Source organism: Prionailurus bengalensis, chromosome D2 (assembly GCF_016509475.1).
Source record: "Prionailurus bengalensis isolate Pbe53 chromosome D2, Fcat_Pben_1.1_paternal_pri, whole genome shotgun sequence".
Taxonomy (NCBI): Eukaryota; Metazoa; Chordata; class Mammalia; order Carnivora; family Felidae; genus Prionailurus; species Prionailurus bengalensis.
The window spans coordinates 82,151,340-82,170,703 of NC_057351.1; the positions used below are offsets into that span (position 1 = coordinate 82,151,340).

The 19,364-nt window shown below is 45.0% G+C and overlaps 2 protein-coding genes across 5 annotated transcripts in view; one reads left to right on the forward strand and one right to left on the reverse strand.

Moving 5' to 3' along the window:
- Positions 1-19,364, forward strand: part of DOCK1 (dedicator of cytokinesis 1) — a 530,259-nt gene that overhangs the window by 232,196 nt on the left and 278,699 nt on the right. The window lies entirely within an intron of this gene.
- INSYN2A (inhibitory synaptic factor 2A) overlaps positions 1-19,364 on the reverse strand; it is a 58,680-nt gene that overhangs the window by 13,780 nt on the left and 25,536 nt on the right. Inside the window, exon 3 of the mRNA XM_043597864.1 lies at positions 4,240-4,311. Coding sequence (XP_043453799.1) covers positions 4,240-4,311 — 72 coding nt within the window. The remainder of the gene's footprint in view (positions 1-4,239; positions 4,312-19,364) is intronic.

The window sequence follows — 19,364 nt, forward strand, 5'->3', positions numbered from 1 at the left end:
CCGGGTCTTGAACACGGCACCCTTTGCAGCTCCCCGGGCCAACTGCTGCTGGAAACACGGTGGATTCTTATGCTGCTCAGAGAGGGGAATTGGGTGTCAAGTGTAAATGCAAGACAGGCGGGGTCAAATTCATTGACTTCCAGGGCTCTCTGCTTGCCAGGGAACAGGTAGGACAAATTGCAACACGTGCATATGGCAGCTATGATGGCCCCTTGTGTTCTACCAGTTCCTGGGATAACCGCAGTCTTTTGGCATTTAAAAATTTCTTGAGTTTGAAACTCCTTCAACGTGTTCAATCTCGAGCTGCTCTAGGCATCCTATGGGAAAAGGCCAAGAAGAGTGGCCAGGACGGTGGTATGGGGACTCCTAGGAATATTCCCGAAGTCTAGGATCTGAGAGCTTGGAACCACCTGCAAGAACAACGCCTGGAACCAACTGCAAGGGCCTTGACCTTGAGCTAACTTGGCCCTTGGTGACAGGACCCTGTCTCTGTAGAGCAGTGTGCAGGAATTGAAGGAGGACTTGTTTGCAGGTTTCCTCGGTGAGAAGAAATGGACTTAAATCCTAAAGCCTATGAAATCTGGGCACTCTCTCTGGCTCACTTTGGGCCTGTACTTCTGGGATGCTGTGGCTGTGTAATGCTGCGGGCTCCCCCAAACAGGTGCTTTCTCTTGCAAAAGGACTAACGAGTTCTGAATGCTGTTCCACCAAAGAAACCTCCATTCTTCATGAAGCATTTGACATTTGAGGATGAAGTCATAGGCCTGACTGAAAACTGAGACATCACCCGGCGAATTTCCCCTTGCTCCCCTTTCTTTTTGACAAAAGGGAACCCTGTGATCGGGAAGTTACGAATCAAGGTGTATCAACAACTGTCAGCCATCAGGGCAGATGCAGAGAGATGTAAGTCTTCCAAGAACCAGACCAGTATCTTTCATCCTGTTACATTAGTCCTTGGTATTCAGACAGTATGATGGAAGCCACCTTCACGGCTGTCCTGGATTAACCACTGATGTGGTTCCGCGGTGACGTAACCACACGAGGCTGACACTCCTGGTGAACAGGCTTCTCTGTTCTCGCTCTGCAGCTGTGTGCTCACCAAGAGGATGTTGTGTTTGGATCTGTGTATGCCCTTGGTGCCCATCATTGAAATGATGTGACTTACTTGAATGTTACATAAACCAATGTAATAGAACTTAGTCAAAGAGAATTATTTCTGTGAGTTAGATGCTTTGGACAGAAGAAGGTGTTACCAAATATCAAGTGTGAAAAAGGTAGGGGCAAATCAGGATCTAGAAGCTTTCTGAAATCAGATTCTCTCACAAGATGGTTCATGGAAAATCCCTTGGAACGCTAGTGGGGTGCCCGCATTCACAGAAAACACCTGGGCCGCCTCTCAAAAGACTGGCATAACTTTCCACCAAGTAAATATAAGAGCTCCGTTTATAGGATTCAGATTAAATTAACAGGTTAAGCGTACGGTTTCCCTTTTGACTGGGTTTTCAATTAGTTGACCAGAAGTGAGCTTGTACTTTTACTATCTATGGAGCTCAGAACACTCTGGTCCAGTGTCAATAACCAGCGTACAGAGCGTTTAAATTTTTTGTTGACATATAACCCTGTGCAAGTTAGTCACAGTTAAATTTTAGTGACTTCTAACGTGAAGGGGCAGGAAAATTGGGAACAGAGCTTGATGAGCTGTGTGTGTTCAGCGTGTCAGTGATATCAAGGTCCTCGTCTGGATTAACGGCTGGAAGGCTGACTTTATGAGTCCAGCTGAAGCGTTGTTGTTAGGCCTTCTAGGGTAGCTTCTGTGTGCAACACAAGCTTGGAGGTTGGGGAATTGTCACTCTGAAGGAGAGATTTTAAAATACTTTCCTGCACGAGAGATCTAAAATTCCCAATTTTCTGCTACCACCTCTCCAAGGATACTTGGCTCACTTAGAGAGAGGGCCGGTGGGGGGGGGTTTGTGTGGCTCCTCCCATGCACCTGGGAGAGATGCACACCCCCAAGGGAAGGCCAGCCTTCCCTCGTGGTCACATCTCTTGACGAGAAGATCTCTGTGAGTAAACATGCATTTTCCCATTTTTGTAGGAGGTAAGCACAGTGATCACAATGGCCCCGGTCCCTCTAACTGGCCAGTCTTTGCTCAATTACTCGCAATTTCCTGTGGTTCCGAGACCCTCAGAGTTCTTTCAGAAAGTGGGCCAGTAGCTGGTGTCCGGGGATTCCTGCAGAATGCTGGCTGAGCCAAGTCTAAATAGCAACCACTCAAAGCTAATTCCTGAAAAAAGACCAATTTCTGTCCTTCACAGGCTTGTTAAATCACTTTTAATATCACTTTTAATGTAAGTCACTTCTGGATTTAGAGCTAAATTTACTTAAATTACTTCAGTTACCCTGGAGAGTGTCCTAATAAATTCTTTTTTCAATCACCCACAAAATGTTAAATGGGTTTGTGCTCATGATGCTCACTCTGAACCTTCTCTGGAAATCTCTGCTCACTTCTGCTCTGTTGCGTTAAAAGACTGGGTGACCTGTAGCTCCCAGAGTAACGAAAGCCAAACGGGGAGGTTATATGCCAGGCGCTTTCGTTCTTCACTGCTTTTCCTAAGTTATTTTATGTCAGAGTTACATCCCTTCGCTGGTGACCCTAAATTCTCTTCCATGATATGAATGTAGAGAAACTTCCCACTGACCAGACTCCTCTGATACGTAGCGGTCCCCGAGGACGTAATTTGCGATTTGTGCGAGTTCTTGACAAACAGAACTCGCCTGGGTGCTTGCTTTTCACCTTCCTCTTTGTTAATAGCCGAGGACAATCAGGCGGGCTGGCAGGCTGGGTGGGGGCTGCTGCAGGGTTGCAGGGTCCTGTGCCTTTTATGGACCTTAACCTGGCGATGGTTCCAGTAGGGTAGGCTTTGTCAAGCCTCGGAGCAACCGACGTTTTGGACCGGATAAATTTTTGTTGTGGGGCTGTCCTATGCTTTATCGGACGTTAGCAACATCCCTGGCCTCTACCCACTAGATGCCAGTGGCACCTCCCTAGTTATGACAGCTGAAGATGTCTCCCTCCAGACCTTGTCAGATGTCCCCTTGGAGGCAAAATTGCCCTTTGTTGAGAACTTCTGTAGTAAGAAATGTGCTAGTGTGACATCGGCGCTCATGTCTGCCTTGGGTTTCTTCTGCCTGGTCCCACAGAAGGTCACCAAGTGACTCAGCTCCGCTGTTAAAGAGGCTGAGTCCTGTCTGGAATGTTCTGCCCCGACTGGAGATATGTGCTGGGCCCAAGGTTGTGTGGACTCCGGCTTTTTGCTACATTGAAGACATTTATACCCTCTCTCTGTCTCCGCTTTTTTGAGGAGAGGATGGTAACTCTGAAGATCTTTCTGGAAGGTGTATTTGCTGGTGGGGGAGATGGGAGTTCTTTTACACATTTCTGGATATGTAACTGTGCAGTTAGAATTGTTTTTGAGAAGTCAACTACACTTGCCCTCCACGCTTCATTTTACGCAATGAACTAAATCACAACATCTCCCACTCCTCTCTCACTTTGTGAAAATTACATTTCCGAGAAGAAAAAAGACCGTAACCTCTCTGAAGGTTGTGACTCTGTCCGAAAATCCTAAATTATCACGAGGAGCCTAACATGGTTTTTCCCTGTTGAAAGTTTCTGCTGCATTCTTGTTGAGGTGAGTAATCTAAATAAAGTTTAAATTAAGAAACATGGTGAACAGCTGCCGGGGTTCTAGACAGGGGGTTAAGTCCCGAGAGTTGCAAGTTGCAAGTTCAACGGTCTCTGTGAGTTCCTAAGGAAACAAATTGCGCATTTGATGCAAGCGGCCTGGGTCCTTCTACGGTATCCCTAGCACATGCGGTGTGGGTTGCAGCCTTTGATCTATACCATCTGAAGGGCTTATATTTCAGAGCTTTCTGGAACACACCACAGTGCTCATGGCTATCGATTCCGAGGCAGCAGGCCATCAAACTTCTCTCCCCGTTTTCAAAACCACTAAGATGCATTTGCAAGACCAACGAGTTCAAGCTCTCCCTCATCCTGGGATCATAGACCTGGGGCTGAGGATGGAAAAGTAGCTTAGAACTGTGGTCAGGTAAGGCCCTTTACTCGGTGTCTCATACGATCATCCCAGCACGGCCCCCAATGATTCTTGCATTTGTGGGTAAACATCATTTGTCACTCGTAATAGAAAAGTGGGAGGAGGAGAACGTTAACATACCTATAGATAACACATGCACTGTTCCTGCATGTCTCACAATTAGCTGTGTCTTGCCCAGTCCGATATGAAAGCCTACAAGATAAGAACAGGAGAGCATTACAAGCGGTGGCTGGTGGTCGCTGGCTGTTAAAGAGCAGACACCTCACTCACACCAGATGCCTTCCCAATGCCGTCGCTCGTCATGGTAATGGAAACTGATTAATGTGTGTTTCCCATTTTGCTCCTGTCTGCATTTATCATACAAAACCAATGCGACGTCTACAGCGAAGATGATATGGAAAATAAATCCAGAATGTGAACATCAGCTACCGGGTGAAGGAGATAATCTGATTTTGTTAAAAGACAATCAGGGCACCTTTACGCTTATGGTGTTTTAAATGAACTTTGAGGGAAAGCCGATGCCAGATACTCTGACTCTGTGGCTTAATTTTGCCCCGCGACCTCTCGGTCTGCTGGAGTACAGGTCTCCAAACTATAGTTGTCGGGTTGAATCCCATCTTTGGTCTGATTTTTGTCCAGCAAGCTAAGAATGGATTTTACATTTTAAATGGTTGGGGGGGGGGAGGAAGAAGAAGAATATTTGGAAACTGTGTAAATTAATGAAATTTAAATTACAGTGTCCATAAAGATATTGACAGTAGAAACTAGTGAAAGTTTTTACATAATTATCTACAGAATATCTTCTGTTTTACTTCTTGATCTCCAGATTCCAGAATATTTATTCTCTGGCTCTGTAGAGAAAACAGTTTGCTCGGCCTTGTGGTCAAGTATGCTATGCTGCTGCCGTGCCTTCCCACTGACCTTCTCTGGCTGTGAGGTCTATAAGTCCTGTGAGGCGGCACTCGTTTGGTGGGGTTTTTTGTGTTTTGTTTTGGGTGGGGGGGTAGAGGGTGGGGCATTTGCTAACTCTTTTCCTCCTTAAAAAAACAAAAACAAAAACCAAAAAAACAAGAACCTGAGAGTATTTTTAGGAACATACTGTGGAAGGTTGAATAAACCACAAGGTTTGATAAGCAGGGTTTTCTTGATCAGGCCTTCACTATTTCTTGGCTCAGTCGCCCCAAGAAACTAGCATAGGGGGTGCTTTGATGCTGCTTCCTCTAACAACTTCAGTTGACCTTTCTTCACTGATATTTTTAACAGCCAGGTGTAGTTTTTCCAAATATTACTTTGTACCCAGGGGCAAACGCGATAACCACAGTCTGTTAAATTTGTGGCAGAAGAAGAGCTTCCACCTGAATTGGCTTATGTACACTTAGGGGGTAAATTTACATTTAGAGAATCACTCAACATGGTAACAGTGTGCACAGGAGGTTTGCTGTCAACATCAGCAGTCAATATTTTTAACACCTTCACTATGTAAACTTCTCTTGTATGCATCATGGATTTTGAATCGAAAATAACTTTTGTTTTCCTCATTATATTTTGTGTTACATAAACATTTGACAAAAAGATTTTCCACTCAATGTCATGTTGTCTCAGTGAGCTTTGGTAAACTCAGGACTTGACCTTTGAATTCTGTGTATTTTTCTTATTAATCAAGTGACCATATTTGGCCCTAACGTGTTGCCGATCATTGCCTGTGACCCCACTGTATTTGGGCGACAACTGGAATCCCTGTGTGGCTGCATGTGCGTTGACTTGGTCCACCATCACTTTCTGTACAGGGCTTCTCTGGATTCCCACTTTTGGCTTAGTAGAGAGGAACAATCGAGAGCGTGTATGTACATCACACCCTCCCTATTGTCTTCACGAGACATGGCCACTTTCTTCCTTAGACTTGTCCTCTTGAGGATAAACCCCAAGAGGACATTCCTCATGAACCTTCCCACCTGGTGCCAGATTTGTCAAATCCGTTCCAGGGTTCCCCTGTGTCATGACATTGACCTTCTGCATCCTTCCATGCCTTACGTATATGTAAAATGACTTTCTCTATTCGGCATATTCTACTAGAGCTTGCCCTAAGCTCATTTCTGACCAAGGTCATTCTGTACAGTATTGTGCACAACACTTGAGCCCATGTCCTAGCAATGACATGGCGGGTGTGGCACTGTTAGCTTGGGTTGCAAATGACATCCCGTTCTGCTTTTGGGTTGCACTAGCATGTGCTAACCACCAACCAAGGCAGCTGTTTATAGATGCTAGTCATAGTCCAAAGTTTGCATTTTTAAAAGAAAGCAGGCAAAATCAGGGACATTTCTTACCCCTTATGTGTGGGCACTCTTTCTTGGCTCTGAGGCAAATATGAATTCCAACCTTGTAGAACCTTCCTGTGTTAGACCCCAGGACAAATCTCTATCAAGCGTCATCAATACCAACGCCCCTTACTTGCCAATATCATAGAATTCCCAAGTATCTCACGTTAGAGCCTTGAGTCTTCAAATTAATTATGCTATCCTCATTTTACAGAGGAGAATACAGTAACATTTCAGGTCCAGGATCTCATTATTCTTGGACCCCAGTCTTCTGATTCTCTGTGACACATTCCTTCTACCTTGGGATTGGTATTCTGCCCTACGTGTAATGGGCAGGTTGGGATAGTCAGTGAATCCAGCAATGACAGGACAAGGGCAGTGGGTACCAAAGATGCACAAAAGGCCTCTCTTCAGGACCTTAGTGTTCTTCAGTTAGAAATTGCTTTTTTAAAGTACTTTTCTGAAAACACTATTCTTACCACGTCTAAAAAGTACACAACTTTTTTTTTAACCCTGTTACAGTGAGTAAGCAAATAGTTATTAAGTGCCCATTAGGTGTTAGACATTATTTGACTACTGAAGAGACATTTTTGAATAAGACAGAATCCTTGTCCTTACGAAGCTTGCAGTAGAGTGGCAGAGGCAGACAAAAAACAAACACACGGATGGATGGATGGATGGATGAGTTGGGTGAGTTTTGATAATGCTCTGTATTAAGGAACGGTTGTGAAGAGGTGACTTTAGCTAGCACACTGAGGGCATGGATTCTGAAATGGGACCTTAGTGATTAAAAAAAAAAAAGATGTCAGTCATCTGAAGGTCCAGGGCTGAGTGGTACAAACAGGAGGACTCTCCCAGGTAACATCCTGCAATGGGAATGATGTTGGCATGTTTGCATGACAGAAAAAAGGGCTAGTGTGGCTAGAACAGATGTTGCATGTAGGAGTACAGGGAGATGAGATCAGACCATGTAAAATTGGAAACTCTTTGGACATTATTTTAAATGTAATGGAAAGTCATTCTAGAGTTTTTCTTCTAGCTGGTTGAAAGAGTGACTTGGAAAACAGTTCCTCTTGACTAACTCTCACCCATGCCTCCAATATCACTTTAATTCATTTTCCTTTCTCTTGCTTCCTTTATTACAACACAACCCATGTCACTCAATCATGAGACATAGTATAGTTTGGCTGATGTCTATTGATAAGCAAACGAGTCATCGTGTCTACTTTACATGAAGACATATTTGTGGTCACTGGTTTTCAGCTAATTTAAAAGAAATATGGTCAGTCATAGTTCCATTATGTCTGAGAAGTATTATCAGGCTCTCATTGCCATGAACTTTTCTTAGAGAGACCCCTCAGTATGTTTCTAAGATTTTTTTTTTTTAACCTTTCTTTTGTTTAAAGGATTCAAGTGTTTGGAGTCCCTACAGGCAGTTTATAGAAACAGAGATCAATGAGAAATTAATTTGCGGATAAAATTTAATGTGTTGCCCTCGTGTCATGTGGTTTAAGTCACAGGCTGCCTCCAGCAGCTAATGTCAATCAAGGTATATACCTGCTAAAATTTTATTAAGCATGCAGGTGTTTTCAGTAGAAGGCTTAAACTATGTAATCCATTGTGCTTATTGCTTTGATAATCCATCTAATTGTCCTTGGAGCTTTCAAGCTGTGGGGTTTGGCTTCACTGATAATTTTATGGTCACATTAATAATTGTGTTACAGCATCTGAATGAATGTGTTCTCCAAATATAGATGAAACAGATAAATTCTTTCTATAGGACAGAGAACACAAAGTGCTCTTATGGAATTTCCCTAATTTTTCCTTCTCACTTGGAAACAAGTCATAAAACCAATACTTGAAATGATTATCCTTTTAGATAACCATTGCCATGAAGAGAGGCAGTCCAAAAATTTTGAACTACTGGACCAGATACTTCTCCATTGTCAGTAGGGCTAGAGATCTTTTGTGATTGTAAGTTTAGAGAAGAGAAAGATTAGGTTATTGATATAAAAGATTCAGAGAAAGAATGTCTTGATGAAAAATTACAAATTTTCTGTCTTGCAAGTTAACTGCTGTCTTTGTGAAGCTCTCTTTCCTTTTGTTTTGAGGAATTATACCTCATACAGGTTTATAATCCTATGCCTGTCACAATGCCGGTATGCTATTTGGTTAATATTAATTTGAACAAATAATACAATCACTCTCTTGGTTCTCCTATTGAAGTTCAGTAATAGACAAATCTAATGAAACAATTCCAACTAAGTGCAAAAAGCAAATGAAGAGTATACATTGTGCAAAGCTCTGGTCCCCACTTTTTCCCCAGCAGGAACCCCTTTGGACACTAATGATAAACATGCCCATTATAAACATGGATTTTTCATGCATTGATCTTTGTAGCATATACAGTTGTACCACTGTAGCTAGTTGCCATTTGTCAGTCCTCTTCTGGTCTTAACGATATATGTAACTTGGAAAAACAAACATACCATTCAGCACCAAGGACAGTGCCAAGTACCAAGTTGCTGTCTTTGGTATTTTTTCTCTTCTGTTCCCTTGATTCTGTTGCCAGCCCCCACCCCCCACCCCCATCCCTCCAGCTCACAGTTCTAACTGAGGAACAAATTCCAGACCCTGGGACCTCTCCTCACTTGATACCCTTTTGACACTTCTGCGGTCAAGGAGGGCTTCACTGAAAGCTGAATGAGACTAGACATGAGTCATGAGATGATTAAGGATGGGAAGAGCATGGACATCGTGAAAACACACAGAGGAGGAGTTGCTCAAGATTTGCTAGAGCAGAAGGATGTGGACAAGCGCGTTTTACAAGGTGGTTTTGGCGGAGACCAGGTGGAGAGCCATTTCCACTTCTGCTTTGTGGATGTCTTTATAAGACCTTGCTCTACTTTAAAGGAAGTGAAATGACTGTTGTTTATAGAAGACAGTGTGGAACTCTAGTCGGGACACCTCATTCAGACACAACATTGGGGCCTCCTTTCTGGAGTGGCCTAGAATTCTCACGTTTAATTCTGTGGGCAATTCACCAGTTTCTCCAGCTACCTTAGGCTTCTTCTGCAGTAATCTGCTCCAATATTTAGTTGTCGTTTTCAAAAATTCTTGTAAATAGGGGCACCTGGGTGGCTTAGTCAGCTAAGCGTCCGACTTCAGCTCAGGTCGTGATGTCACGTGCCCGTGGGTTCGAGCCCCACATCGGGCTCTGCGCTAACAACTCGGAGCCTGAAGCCTGCTTCGGATTCTGTGTCTCTGTCTCTGTTTGCCCGTTCCCTCCTCATTCTCCCTCCCTCTCTCTCTCAAAAATAAACATTAAAAGTTAAAAATCTTGGGTATAAAAACATACTTTTGTATGCTTACATAAAAAGGAGAAAATTGGTGATGAATTTGGGGTTTGCAAGTCTCTGCTTATTCCTCTTGCGGATCAGTCACAAAAGACGTAATGGAAAGTAGAGTGGACAACAGTAGCAACAAAGAAGGTACGGTATGTGGCGGAGCTGGTGTGGAAGTTTTTATAACCAAGCCATGGGGATGATGAAGGACGAAGGATGGCTACCAGCATCAGCCTGAGCTATGTCCTTGGAGGCAGGGGCCCAAGAGCAGGAGTGGCAGTGACAGACAGCATGTGCTTTCTCGAGAATGCATCACAGGGAGATCTAAGATAGCAAGGCCCTAGGTGGTAGGAAAGGGTGCCGAGAAATGTCATAGAAAGGTCACCGAAAGCTTTCTTCCTGGCCACACATCCGAGCCGCTCTTAGTGTCTGACAGACCTTGAAGATGACGCCCGAGAGGCAGGACTAACAACTCTGACCCTCCCCACCCCCCCAAATTAATTGGTTAAAAGGTCAGGAAAGGAAAAAAGAAATGTCTCTCACTGTGCCTGTTATCAGAAACAAAGTCCGACAACGTCATAAATGGTTGGCAAGTAGAAATTAATCCTGTGATATTCAGTAGTAATTACTAGCACTGGATTATTGGATTGGCTTTAACCATGCTGCTCCTATGGCCACGTCCCCCGACATGATTTCCTCCATAGGATCTTCATGTCCCAATTGAAAATGTCCTTCTTTCACTCCTGGGTGACTGTGGGTGTTTTCTGACTTCAGGAAAGCGTTCTCCTCTCCTCTAATGTCACAAGTGTGTCAGCATGAAGTGTGCTGTGGGCCTGTCCCACACGGTGCCCGTAATCCCGTTGCTAAATTGCTGGTCTTTTAAATGGCATGGTGGTTTTTCAGCAGGTTCGGAATTTCTAGCATGCAGGCAGATGGTGTCTTGGGTGATGCTAGACCCAGGGCACGATCCTTCCTCTGTGGTCTTCAAAACACATACGTTATGCAGGGTAATGGGTTGGTCCCTTTGAATGAACTCAGAGCTGTGTTTTAGGCCCTTAGCTAGAGATGGTGGTTGCTGTAAAAAGAAAATGGCATGATAATTCTCAATGATAATTTTATGTACTTGTTTAATTTAGGCTTATTTTGATCCCTCGTGTTCTTCTGGCTTTCTCACTAGGTGCCAAAAAGTGTTTTCTCTACCTCATTCTAGCCCAGGTTTGTGCTCCAGCCATCCCTTCTTGATAACGCAGCCATCACTTGTGTCAGCAAGTGCTTTTTCACTTAAGAGTCACATTAATTAGAGGCATAAATGGAAACCACAACCATTGTTGGGAGAAATTAAGTTTCAAAAAGTAGCCAAAGGCAGCTGTTTTCAGTGACCCCGCACTGTGTTTTAAGACCACCTCTGGCAGTGTTTTTGGTTTGTTCCCAAGGCTGAGTTCTCACTAGGAATTTGCCAGATTATGCTCTGGAAGTGCAGCCACTTCTTATATTAGCTGTTCAGCAGTGACAGTGAATTTAACTTCCCATATATATCCATGTAAACTCAACTCTGCTTTATGCACTGAAGCTATTAAATGCCAGGATTTGGTGGGGGGGCATCCACTTAAACTTTGCTAAACAATGCAAAGTCGATTGTCCTCACAAACCCCCAAGGTCATTCGTTGATCAATAGAAGGCAGAACCAGCTTTCCCTGGCGATGTTATGACCGGTTCCCTTTTCCCCAGAAACTGATGGGAGCTAGCTGCTAGCCAGTGGCAGTCCTGTGCTCACTAGTGGCCTGGGATCCCCATCCAGCTAAGCATTTTGTGTCCTTTAGAAAGTGAGGTTGTGTTGGGGCGCCTGGGTGGCGCAGTCGGTTAAGCGTCTGACTTCAGCCAGGTCACGATCTCGCGTCCGTGAGTTCGAGCCCCGCGTCGGGCTCTGGGCTGATGGCTCGGAGCCTGGAGCCTGTTTCCGATTCTGTGTCTCCCTCTCTCTCTGCCCCTCCCCCGTTCATGCTCTGTCTCTCTCTGTCCCAAAAATAAATAAAAAACGTTGAAAAAAAAAAAAAAAGAAAGTGAGGTTGTGTTTTAAAGAATGCGAAATAAGTGACTCCAAATCTTAGCGGGACCCCTGTGTCCCTCTGGGTGTCCAAAAGGGCTGGCTGGTCTGAAGCCTTCTTAGATTCTGCAGGAGCAGCCTACAACTGTGCCTCGGGTGCCTTCGGGCAGCCCCCTTACCTTTCCTCTGCCACAACAGCTACCATTCAGTATTGTCTCGGTGAGCTTCGTACTTTTCTTTGTTTGCCCAGCCAACAGCCTGCATGCCAGTCGCAGGAGAGGTGGCAATAAACGTTTGTGGCTACATGGAATGAGGAATGGAAGAACACATCAGGAAATTAATTGGGAAGGTCACTTTGACTCCGTAGATCTATGAGGGTTGGCTTGATCTCAGGTCCAGTGAAGTTTAGCGGCTCGTACCTGACATGTAAATAAAAAAACTCAGTTTTCTGTTCAGTATCTTGAATATGGTATAGGGCAGACTACATCAGAATTGCTTTGGTATAATTACTGAATTGTTTGTGTTTTCAGTATTCTAACCAGCAGTCATTGCTTATTATATAACCCTGGTTTCTTTCCTTTCCTGCCCTTTTGCCTGTAGATATTAGGTCAGGCAATAAGGCCAATCCCATTAACTACTGGTTTCCTCTGTTCATCTAGGACTTCTGTTTTGGAGAAAATAGCTGTTATTGACATTGAAGTACTTCAAACTTCTTTTCCGTTTAGTCTCATGTGATCCTCCTGAATGTGAATGTGCATGTTCCAAACAAACCCTGTATAAAAAATAGAGTTGTCCTGGCTGACTCCCCTAAGGGAGATCTATTTTTGGGCTTTCATGTTAGAACGGAGAAGGAATATCCTATTACCAACACGATGGTTAGACTTTGTAGCCCTCTTTAGTTGAGCCTCAGTACAGCTGAAAAAAAGTTTGAGGGCTAGCCTGGGAACCCTAACGCCATCTATAATTTTGGCTTGTTGCAAAGTGTGCTGAGAGCAAACAAATTAATTAGAAATGGTGGTTTACAGTCCATTCATAGATTGAAGTAGTTCTTTCTTCCTCCCGTTTGTCTTCACCTTAATTTTTTTTCTACTGGAGGGTAGAGTTCTCAAAGTTGCTATTAATCTGTTCTCCCAGAGCCAGGAATTGAGATGTTGACCCTTAAAGAACTAGCCCCACATGCAAGCCCCGAGTCACCTTATTAGACACATCGGTAGTCCTGGTGGTGTCCGCTTCATGTTCTAGTTATGAGACCTTAAAAGACTTGGCTCTAGATGAGCCAGAACAACCGACTCGCTTTCAGCACGGTTGCATGTGATGTGCACGGTTCATCAGATGCTGTCTGAGCGCCAGCTTGGTGCATGGCTTTTTTCTGAGGAGCAGTTGCCTGGGTGAATAAAACGTAGTCCTTGCCCTCAAGACACTTCAAGTCTCAAGGACACGTGTTTCCACTGTGAAGGAGCTGCTTGTATGGTGACCAAGTAGAGTTGTAGAACTTTGAGAAATCTCACTATTTCTGGAGACAGTTTCTGTGCTCACTGAAACGTACATCCTTGTTCTGGCCCAGATGCTCTGTTCCCTCACAGACAGCATGTCTGCTGGCAGATTCCCAGCACCCTGTGGGGCCGCAGACCATTTTTCAGTGGATTTTGATGATGTGATCAGGTGTCTCTGTCCCCGGTGACTGAGAGCATCTTGGGGGCCACGGGTTCAAGTTCCCAATCCTGGCCCAGTGCTCTCCATGGAGCAGGGTGAGGTATACATCATAAATATCTGTTTCTTTCATGACTCCTCAAAATGGGCATGAGCTCTCTCTTCTCTGCTTTTGGCATTTCCACAATACTCACCGCTGTTGAACATGCCACACGTTTTAGTTCTTAGTTTGCTTTCAGTCTGTATCCCCCATGATAATGTCAGCACCATGAGGGCAGGGATTTTTGTCTGTTTGTTCCCTGATGGACATTCATGGCTCACATCGGTGTGTGAAGTGTAGTGGAGGCTCAAGAAATATTTTTTGAATAACGAATGAGAAAACGAGTGAATGAAGGAGTGAATGAATGAGTGAACGAATGAATGAATGAATGAAGCATCTGTGTGCGTACCCTGCTGGTTTAACTGACATCAGACACTTGTGCTTCTGGAATGGAAAATAGGACGGTCTGCTTTGCGATGTTCCCAGCTGGATCAGGTGAGAACATCTGTCTCCAAGTATTAACGTTATCCCATCTTAAATTTCTCCAGCAAGTGGAAAAGGTCAGTCATCTTCTGCTTCCCACACCCAAGTATTAAAATATGTGGCTCAGTCCGCACCTCAGCCAGCCCCCCTCCTCGTCCCTGGGAAATGTCATTCCTTTATCCCAGAAGCAACCCTGGAGAACAAGTTTCAGTGAGAAACACACACCTTCTTAATAATGAATGCCGTTGTTTTCTTTATAGGGTGTTGACACATTAAATTTCATTGGCCTGGCAGCTCCCCACATGTGGTGACTCCATAATTCCCGGGGGACTCTGGCTCTTAGGGAAGCTCGTCATGCTTGTTTTTGTTATAAAGCAAAGCAAAATGGTGGTCAGCGGAAGAGCATGGCTGCTCGTGCAACACGTCAAGCACGTGGGGGTCCGTGGGAGCCAGCTGCTGTCCCTTGCCCTCTGCCTCACCTCCAGCAGTGCTTACTGTTGTGTTTGTGTCTCCCTGTGGCTCTGCCTCAACTCCCTGCTTTCTTCCCTTGACACAGAGCCGGGCACGATAAGCAATCAGAATATATTATTATTATTATTGCACATACGTTATTATTACTGTCCGATTCGGACAGAGACAGACACCGAGATAAACACTATTATTAGAGCAGAACTTCCCTCTTGAGAGTTTTAAAATCACTTTTCCCTAATATAAAATCATAATAGGCAGGAATTGGAGAAGATAGTAATTATCATTTTGTGTGTGGACTGGCTGGTGATGTTACCAACAGGGCAAAGCTTGCGTCTTCTTTCATACGTCCCTAAGTTGCAAAATGAGAGCCGTGGTGAGAAACAAGTCACTTGCCCCAAAGGGCACCGGGAGTAGCTTATTCATAAGGAAAACAACTTTTTAGGGCTGAGCTGAGGCCGAGCTGATTAACTTGTTTTCCTGGAAGACAGATAAAGCTTAAGCTATAATTTATTGAAAATTAACGAACACGAATTGTGGTGGCACTGGCTACCCCACTGGAATGAGGATAGGGGTCTGGGTATGTTGTATTAAAAGCAAAGCTGGCTCCGGCTTTGCCATTTTTCTCTGGCACAAGAACCGTGGGTACCCGAAGTCTGACCTACAGGGGTTTTAATCTGAAGACAATGTGCATTTGCTCTCGGTTCTGCTGGTAAATATCCACAGAGGCCTTTAGTTTTGAGTGATAATTTCTTTTGATGTATTTTATTTTATTTTACTTTATTTTGTTTTGTTTTTTTTTTTATTTTTTTAGAGGAGCTTGGCTCATTTGAAATCAGAACTTAGGCTTGTGAAGCGTTTGGCCGTTGTTTCAAAAGTCTGACCTTGGACTGACTTTTTAAACAACGGCTTCAGAGCTCTTGCGGTTGAAGATTAAAATCTTTAAATTCTGGTGCCATCATTTATAACATTCTTGATGTCCCATTATGAGACTTTTATCTGGGGAGATAGTCTGGTGCTGTAACCAATGAGATACTGATAGGAAACATTTACTCTATTTTTTGGTGTCTAGGAACTCGATTCTCAGAAACGTCCTTTCAAATCCGGCCTTCAAAATACATGCGTGCTTACTTTGGTTGCACTGCATGCTTTCCTCAACTTGTTCACATGAACTTTTGAGGAAGTCCTTCACATTTGAGGAACGTAGAGGAGCCCGCGGGGCCCGTGGCGGTCACTTTTAGTGCGTCACTAACGTGAGAGATGGTACATGAAGGTCTTGAAGTGTTTTCCCCGGGAAGGTTGCTTAAGGATAGATTTTGTGCTTGGCATTCAGGTCCCTCAAGATCAATGGCTTTGGTTCTTTTGAAATTACTTCACAGAGGACATTCCTCTTAACTGAGCTTGAATCCTTAAAAACATACTTCAGTACTGGGATCCCTTTAAAAGCTGCATTAGAAGCATACTCTCTCCAGAACCTAGGTTTGCATAGACCTCACCAGCTCTGGGCACAAGAGCCTCTTAGTGCCTTCGAAGTAGACGGAAGAATGCAGATTTATAGTCGCACCAAAAATGCCTGCTTCTTAACTCTGGGCGGATATGTGAGGTTGCCTATTTTTAGAGGGTGAGAGAGTGGGTGCCCGGGCCAGGCAGGTCTAGATGGGAAGTCTGCCTTTGCCAATTCTCACCAGGCTTCTGACCTTGGGGATGTTTCCTAGCATAGCCAAGCTTTAGTTTTCTGGTGCAGATAATTTCTACCTTCAGTGTTATTTTGAGGATTAAATGAAACAATGCAGAACGCTCTCATTGTTGGAGGTGCTCGGAACAGCTGGGCTTTATAGTGGCTCGGCCCAGAGACACTCACTTCACCGAACTGTCGTACAGACCCAGTGGGCAACAGAGCTCGAGCCATTTTTGCAGAGCTCAGCAGAAATTGTATGGGATTTTAAAAAGTATTTGAAAACTGGAACTTGTATTTCATCTCTTGGAAAAAAAAAAACACCTGAATTCTGGGACACAAATCCATAAATTCCATAAACGTTCATGTCATGCCTTGAATTGCTCATTTTATCTGCAAATGGGGTGTCTGGATTGCCGGGTAGCTCGGTGGTGAGGCGTTTATTCACCTACCAACTTGAAAGGCCGGGGAGGTATTTGAAATCTATTTTGGCATTCTGCACAGGAAGATTATTTAAATTACATTTTCAAGTATGTGTGATACCTACATGAAGCCCAAAGCAAGAATCTGGAATGTGTTTTATATTCTTACAAATCTATTTGCTTCATTTCTCGTATTAAGGCTGGAAAGCCTTATTATTTTTCAAGAACTTAAAAAAAAGTGTTTACAAAGTTATATAAGCCGTAGAAAAGACTCACCATGGCCCCGTGCATTAGGCGAAGGGACTGCTGGTTAGAACATGATGTGTGCCTTCGACTGCAGAATCGTAAAACAGAACGTATACTTGAGGCTTTCAACTTGAATATTTGATCACACATTTATAAAAGCCATTAGATGCAACAGAAAAAGAAAACAAAGGTTTGTTTTTCCTGAAATCTGTTCAAAGGATTGCAGCTGAAAAGGACAGAAGCCAATTCCAGCATCTGTAGCAGGTGAAGAGCTACGGAATGAAGTGTCAGGGACAAATTATGACTTTGGGCTCCCTGGACGCATTTATTGAAGGACTTCTGCAGAGAGGGTTGTGTTGCCTGATTCTCTCCCTTTGTAAACTTTTATATGTATTTTCGGGCAGTGGCTGAAATTAGGTTGTTCTTTGGCCTCCCTGGAGGATTTGTTCTTAGAGCAGAAAGGAGCCGTGAGGGCCCCTGTCTCATCTTGACTGTCCTTCCCTTACAGGGGAACATGTATCTGAGAGAGGCCAGGCCAGGATGAGCTAGGACCAGCCCGTGTTTCCCGACTCCAAACCCCGCCTGTCCGTGACCCCAATTCCGCTTGGTCTGTGCACTCCTCCGAAAATGAGTACAGAGCTGAGGTCGCCCCTGGTAACCCTCCACCCCTCCTCACCTTCAGAAATAAACCAGCCTGTATAATAAAGCAGGAGAAGCTCTCTGAAGGTGCCTTGCTTACCTAACCTCTCCGCATGTTGGCACTTGGAAGGGTGCTTCTCAGTAGTAACAAAGCAAGGAGGGGACGGAACTTTTACTGACTGCTAACCGAGTCCTGGATTGAGAGCCTTGTCCTCCGTATTTCGTTTAATCTGCAAAAGCAGCCCCCAAGCAGGTAGTCTTAGCCCACTTTTAGAGAGTGAGAGGCTGAGGTTCGGAGAGGTTAACAGCCGTGCCTAAGCACAGCCAGGGGAGAGAGGGGCAGAGCAAAGTTGCCGACTCAGAACTGGCTGCCTGCAGGGCCCTGGTCGTCCCTCTCTGCTCCCTCCCCACCCCGATCTCCTTCCCGGAAAATGGAAAAACGAAGGGAGCAGGAGGCAGACCTCAGTCGGCTGGCTGCAATGTTTGGGATAGGACACGTGTGCAGAGACACCGAAACTGACTTATCGAGAGCATTAGAAAATGAAGTGCTGACATTTTCATCCCGTTCAAGCAGGGAGTGCAGAGGGACAGGGGTGCGTCTGGCAGGGAAAAAGGACCTTTCTGCTCCTGATCTCTGCGCTGGGTGCTGCTTTCTCCTTGGTGCTCACAGCTCCCCGCTTCTCTGTGATGCATCGTGCCAGACCTCTGGGAAGGTGGCCCACAGCATTCATTCCGGAGGGGACCCACAAGCATCGTTTGTGGAACCATGATGCCACCCACCTGCTCTCTTCCAAATGTGGCCGTTCCAACCCGGTGGAAGGCCCAGCTCTTCCCTCGCCTCTTGGAGTGGGGCTCCGGGAAGTTCACAGAATCTCACACTGAGACCTTGGCGAGTCCCGCGTTCATGCCCTGCCTGCCGCAGTGGCGCACAGATTTCCACGTTGGTTCTTTCTGCTGTGTGACTTAAGCTGCCCCCTTATGCTCCCACTGTAACTGTGGTGCAGTATTTATTCTGTTTGGGCATGGATAATGAAAGCAAATTCAGAGAGATTTCTCATCCCCTGACAGGTCCTTCTGAAGGGTGCCTGGTTCTGAGTGATCTGTCAACATAGGGACATAAGATAAAACGACTGTATCACTTCTGTCCATCTAGCATCAGTCTCTAGGTGGAAGCAAGTCACGGGGCACAACTGTGTGCTGTAATGACCTCTTATTCCTGCTACGAGGAGGGGAGTGAGACCTTTCCCAGGTCTCAAAGAAATGCTGTCGTGTATGTGTTATACACACAAATGACATATGTGTGGATAACAGATACGCGGGGCTCACAAGCAGAATTCTGAAGGTCGTGTGGGCCGACAAACAGTCAGGCGTAGGCTTGAACAAACTGACCGCCAGTGAGCTGGGAACGCTTCGTTCGACTTGTATGCTCTCCTTGCCTGGCACAGGGCTCAACAACTCCCATATGTATAGACCTTCCGAACATGCGAGTGAACGCTACACCTGTCTGGCAGTCACACACCTGGGACTGTCCCGTACCCATCTACTGACCTGGCTTCCAGTTGAGTAAATGTGGTCCCTACATTTACAAGACCGCGTGGCACAAGTCGGCAAACTCTGCTAATGGCCCCAATCTGGCTACTGCGTGTTTTTGCGTATCGTTTCACGGGGACACAGCCACGCTCGTGTGGACACATCTTGTCTGTGACTGCTTTCATGATACAGTGGCAAAGCTGAATCATCAAAGTCGAAAATATTTACTGTCTGGCCCTTTGTAGGAAAAACGTGCCACCAGTTGCCACGTCGAAAGGTGACTCTGAGGTCTTCAAATAAACATAGATCCCGAAAGCCTGATTTTTTTTTTCTCTCCCCTAGACATGAGTATCTGCACATACTCTCACCCGGTGTGTGGCCGGCCGCCT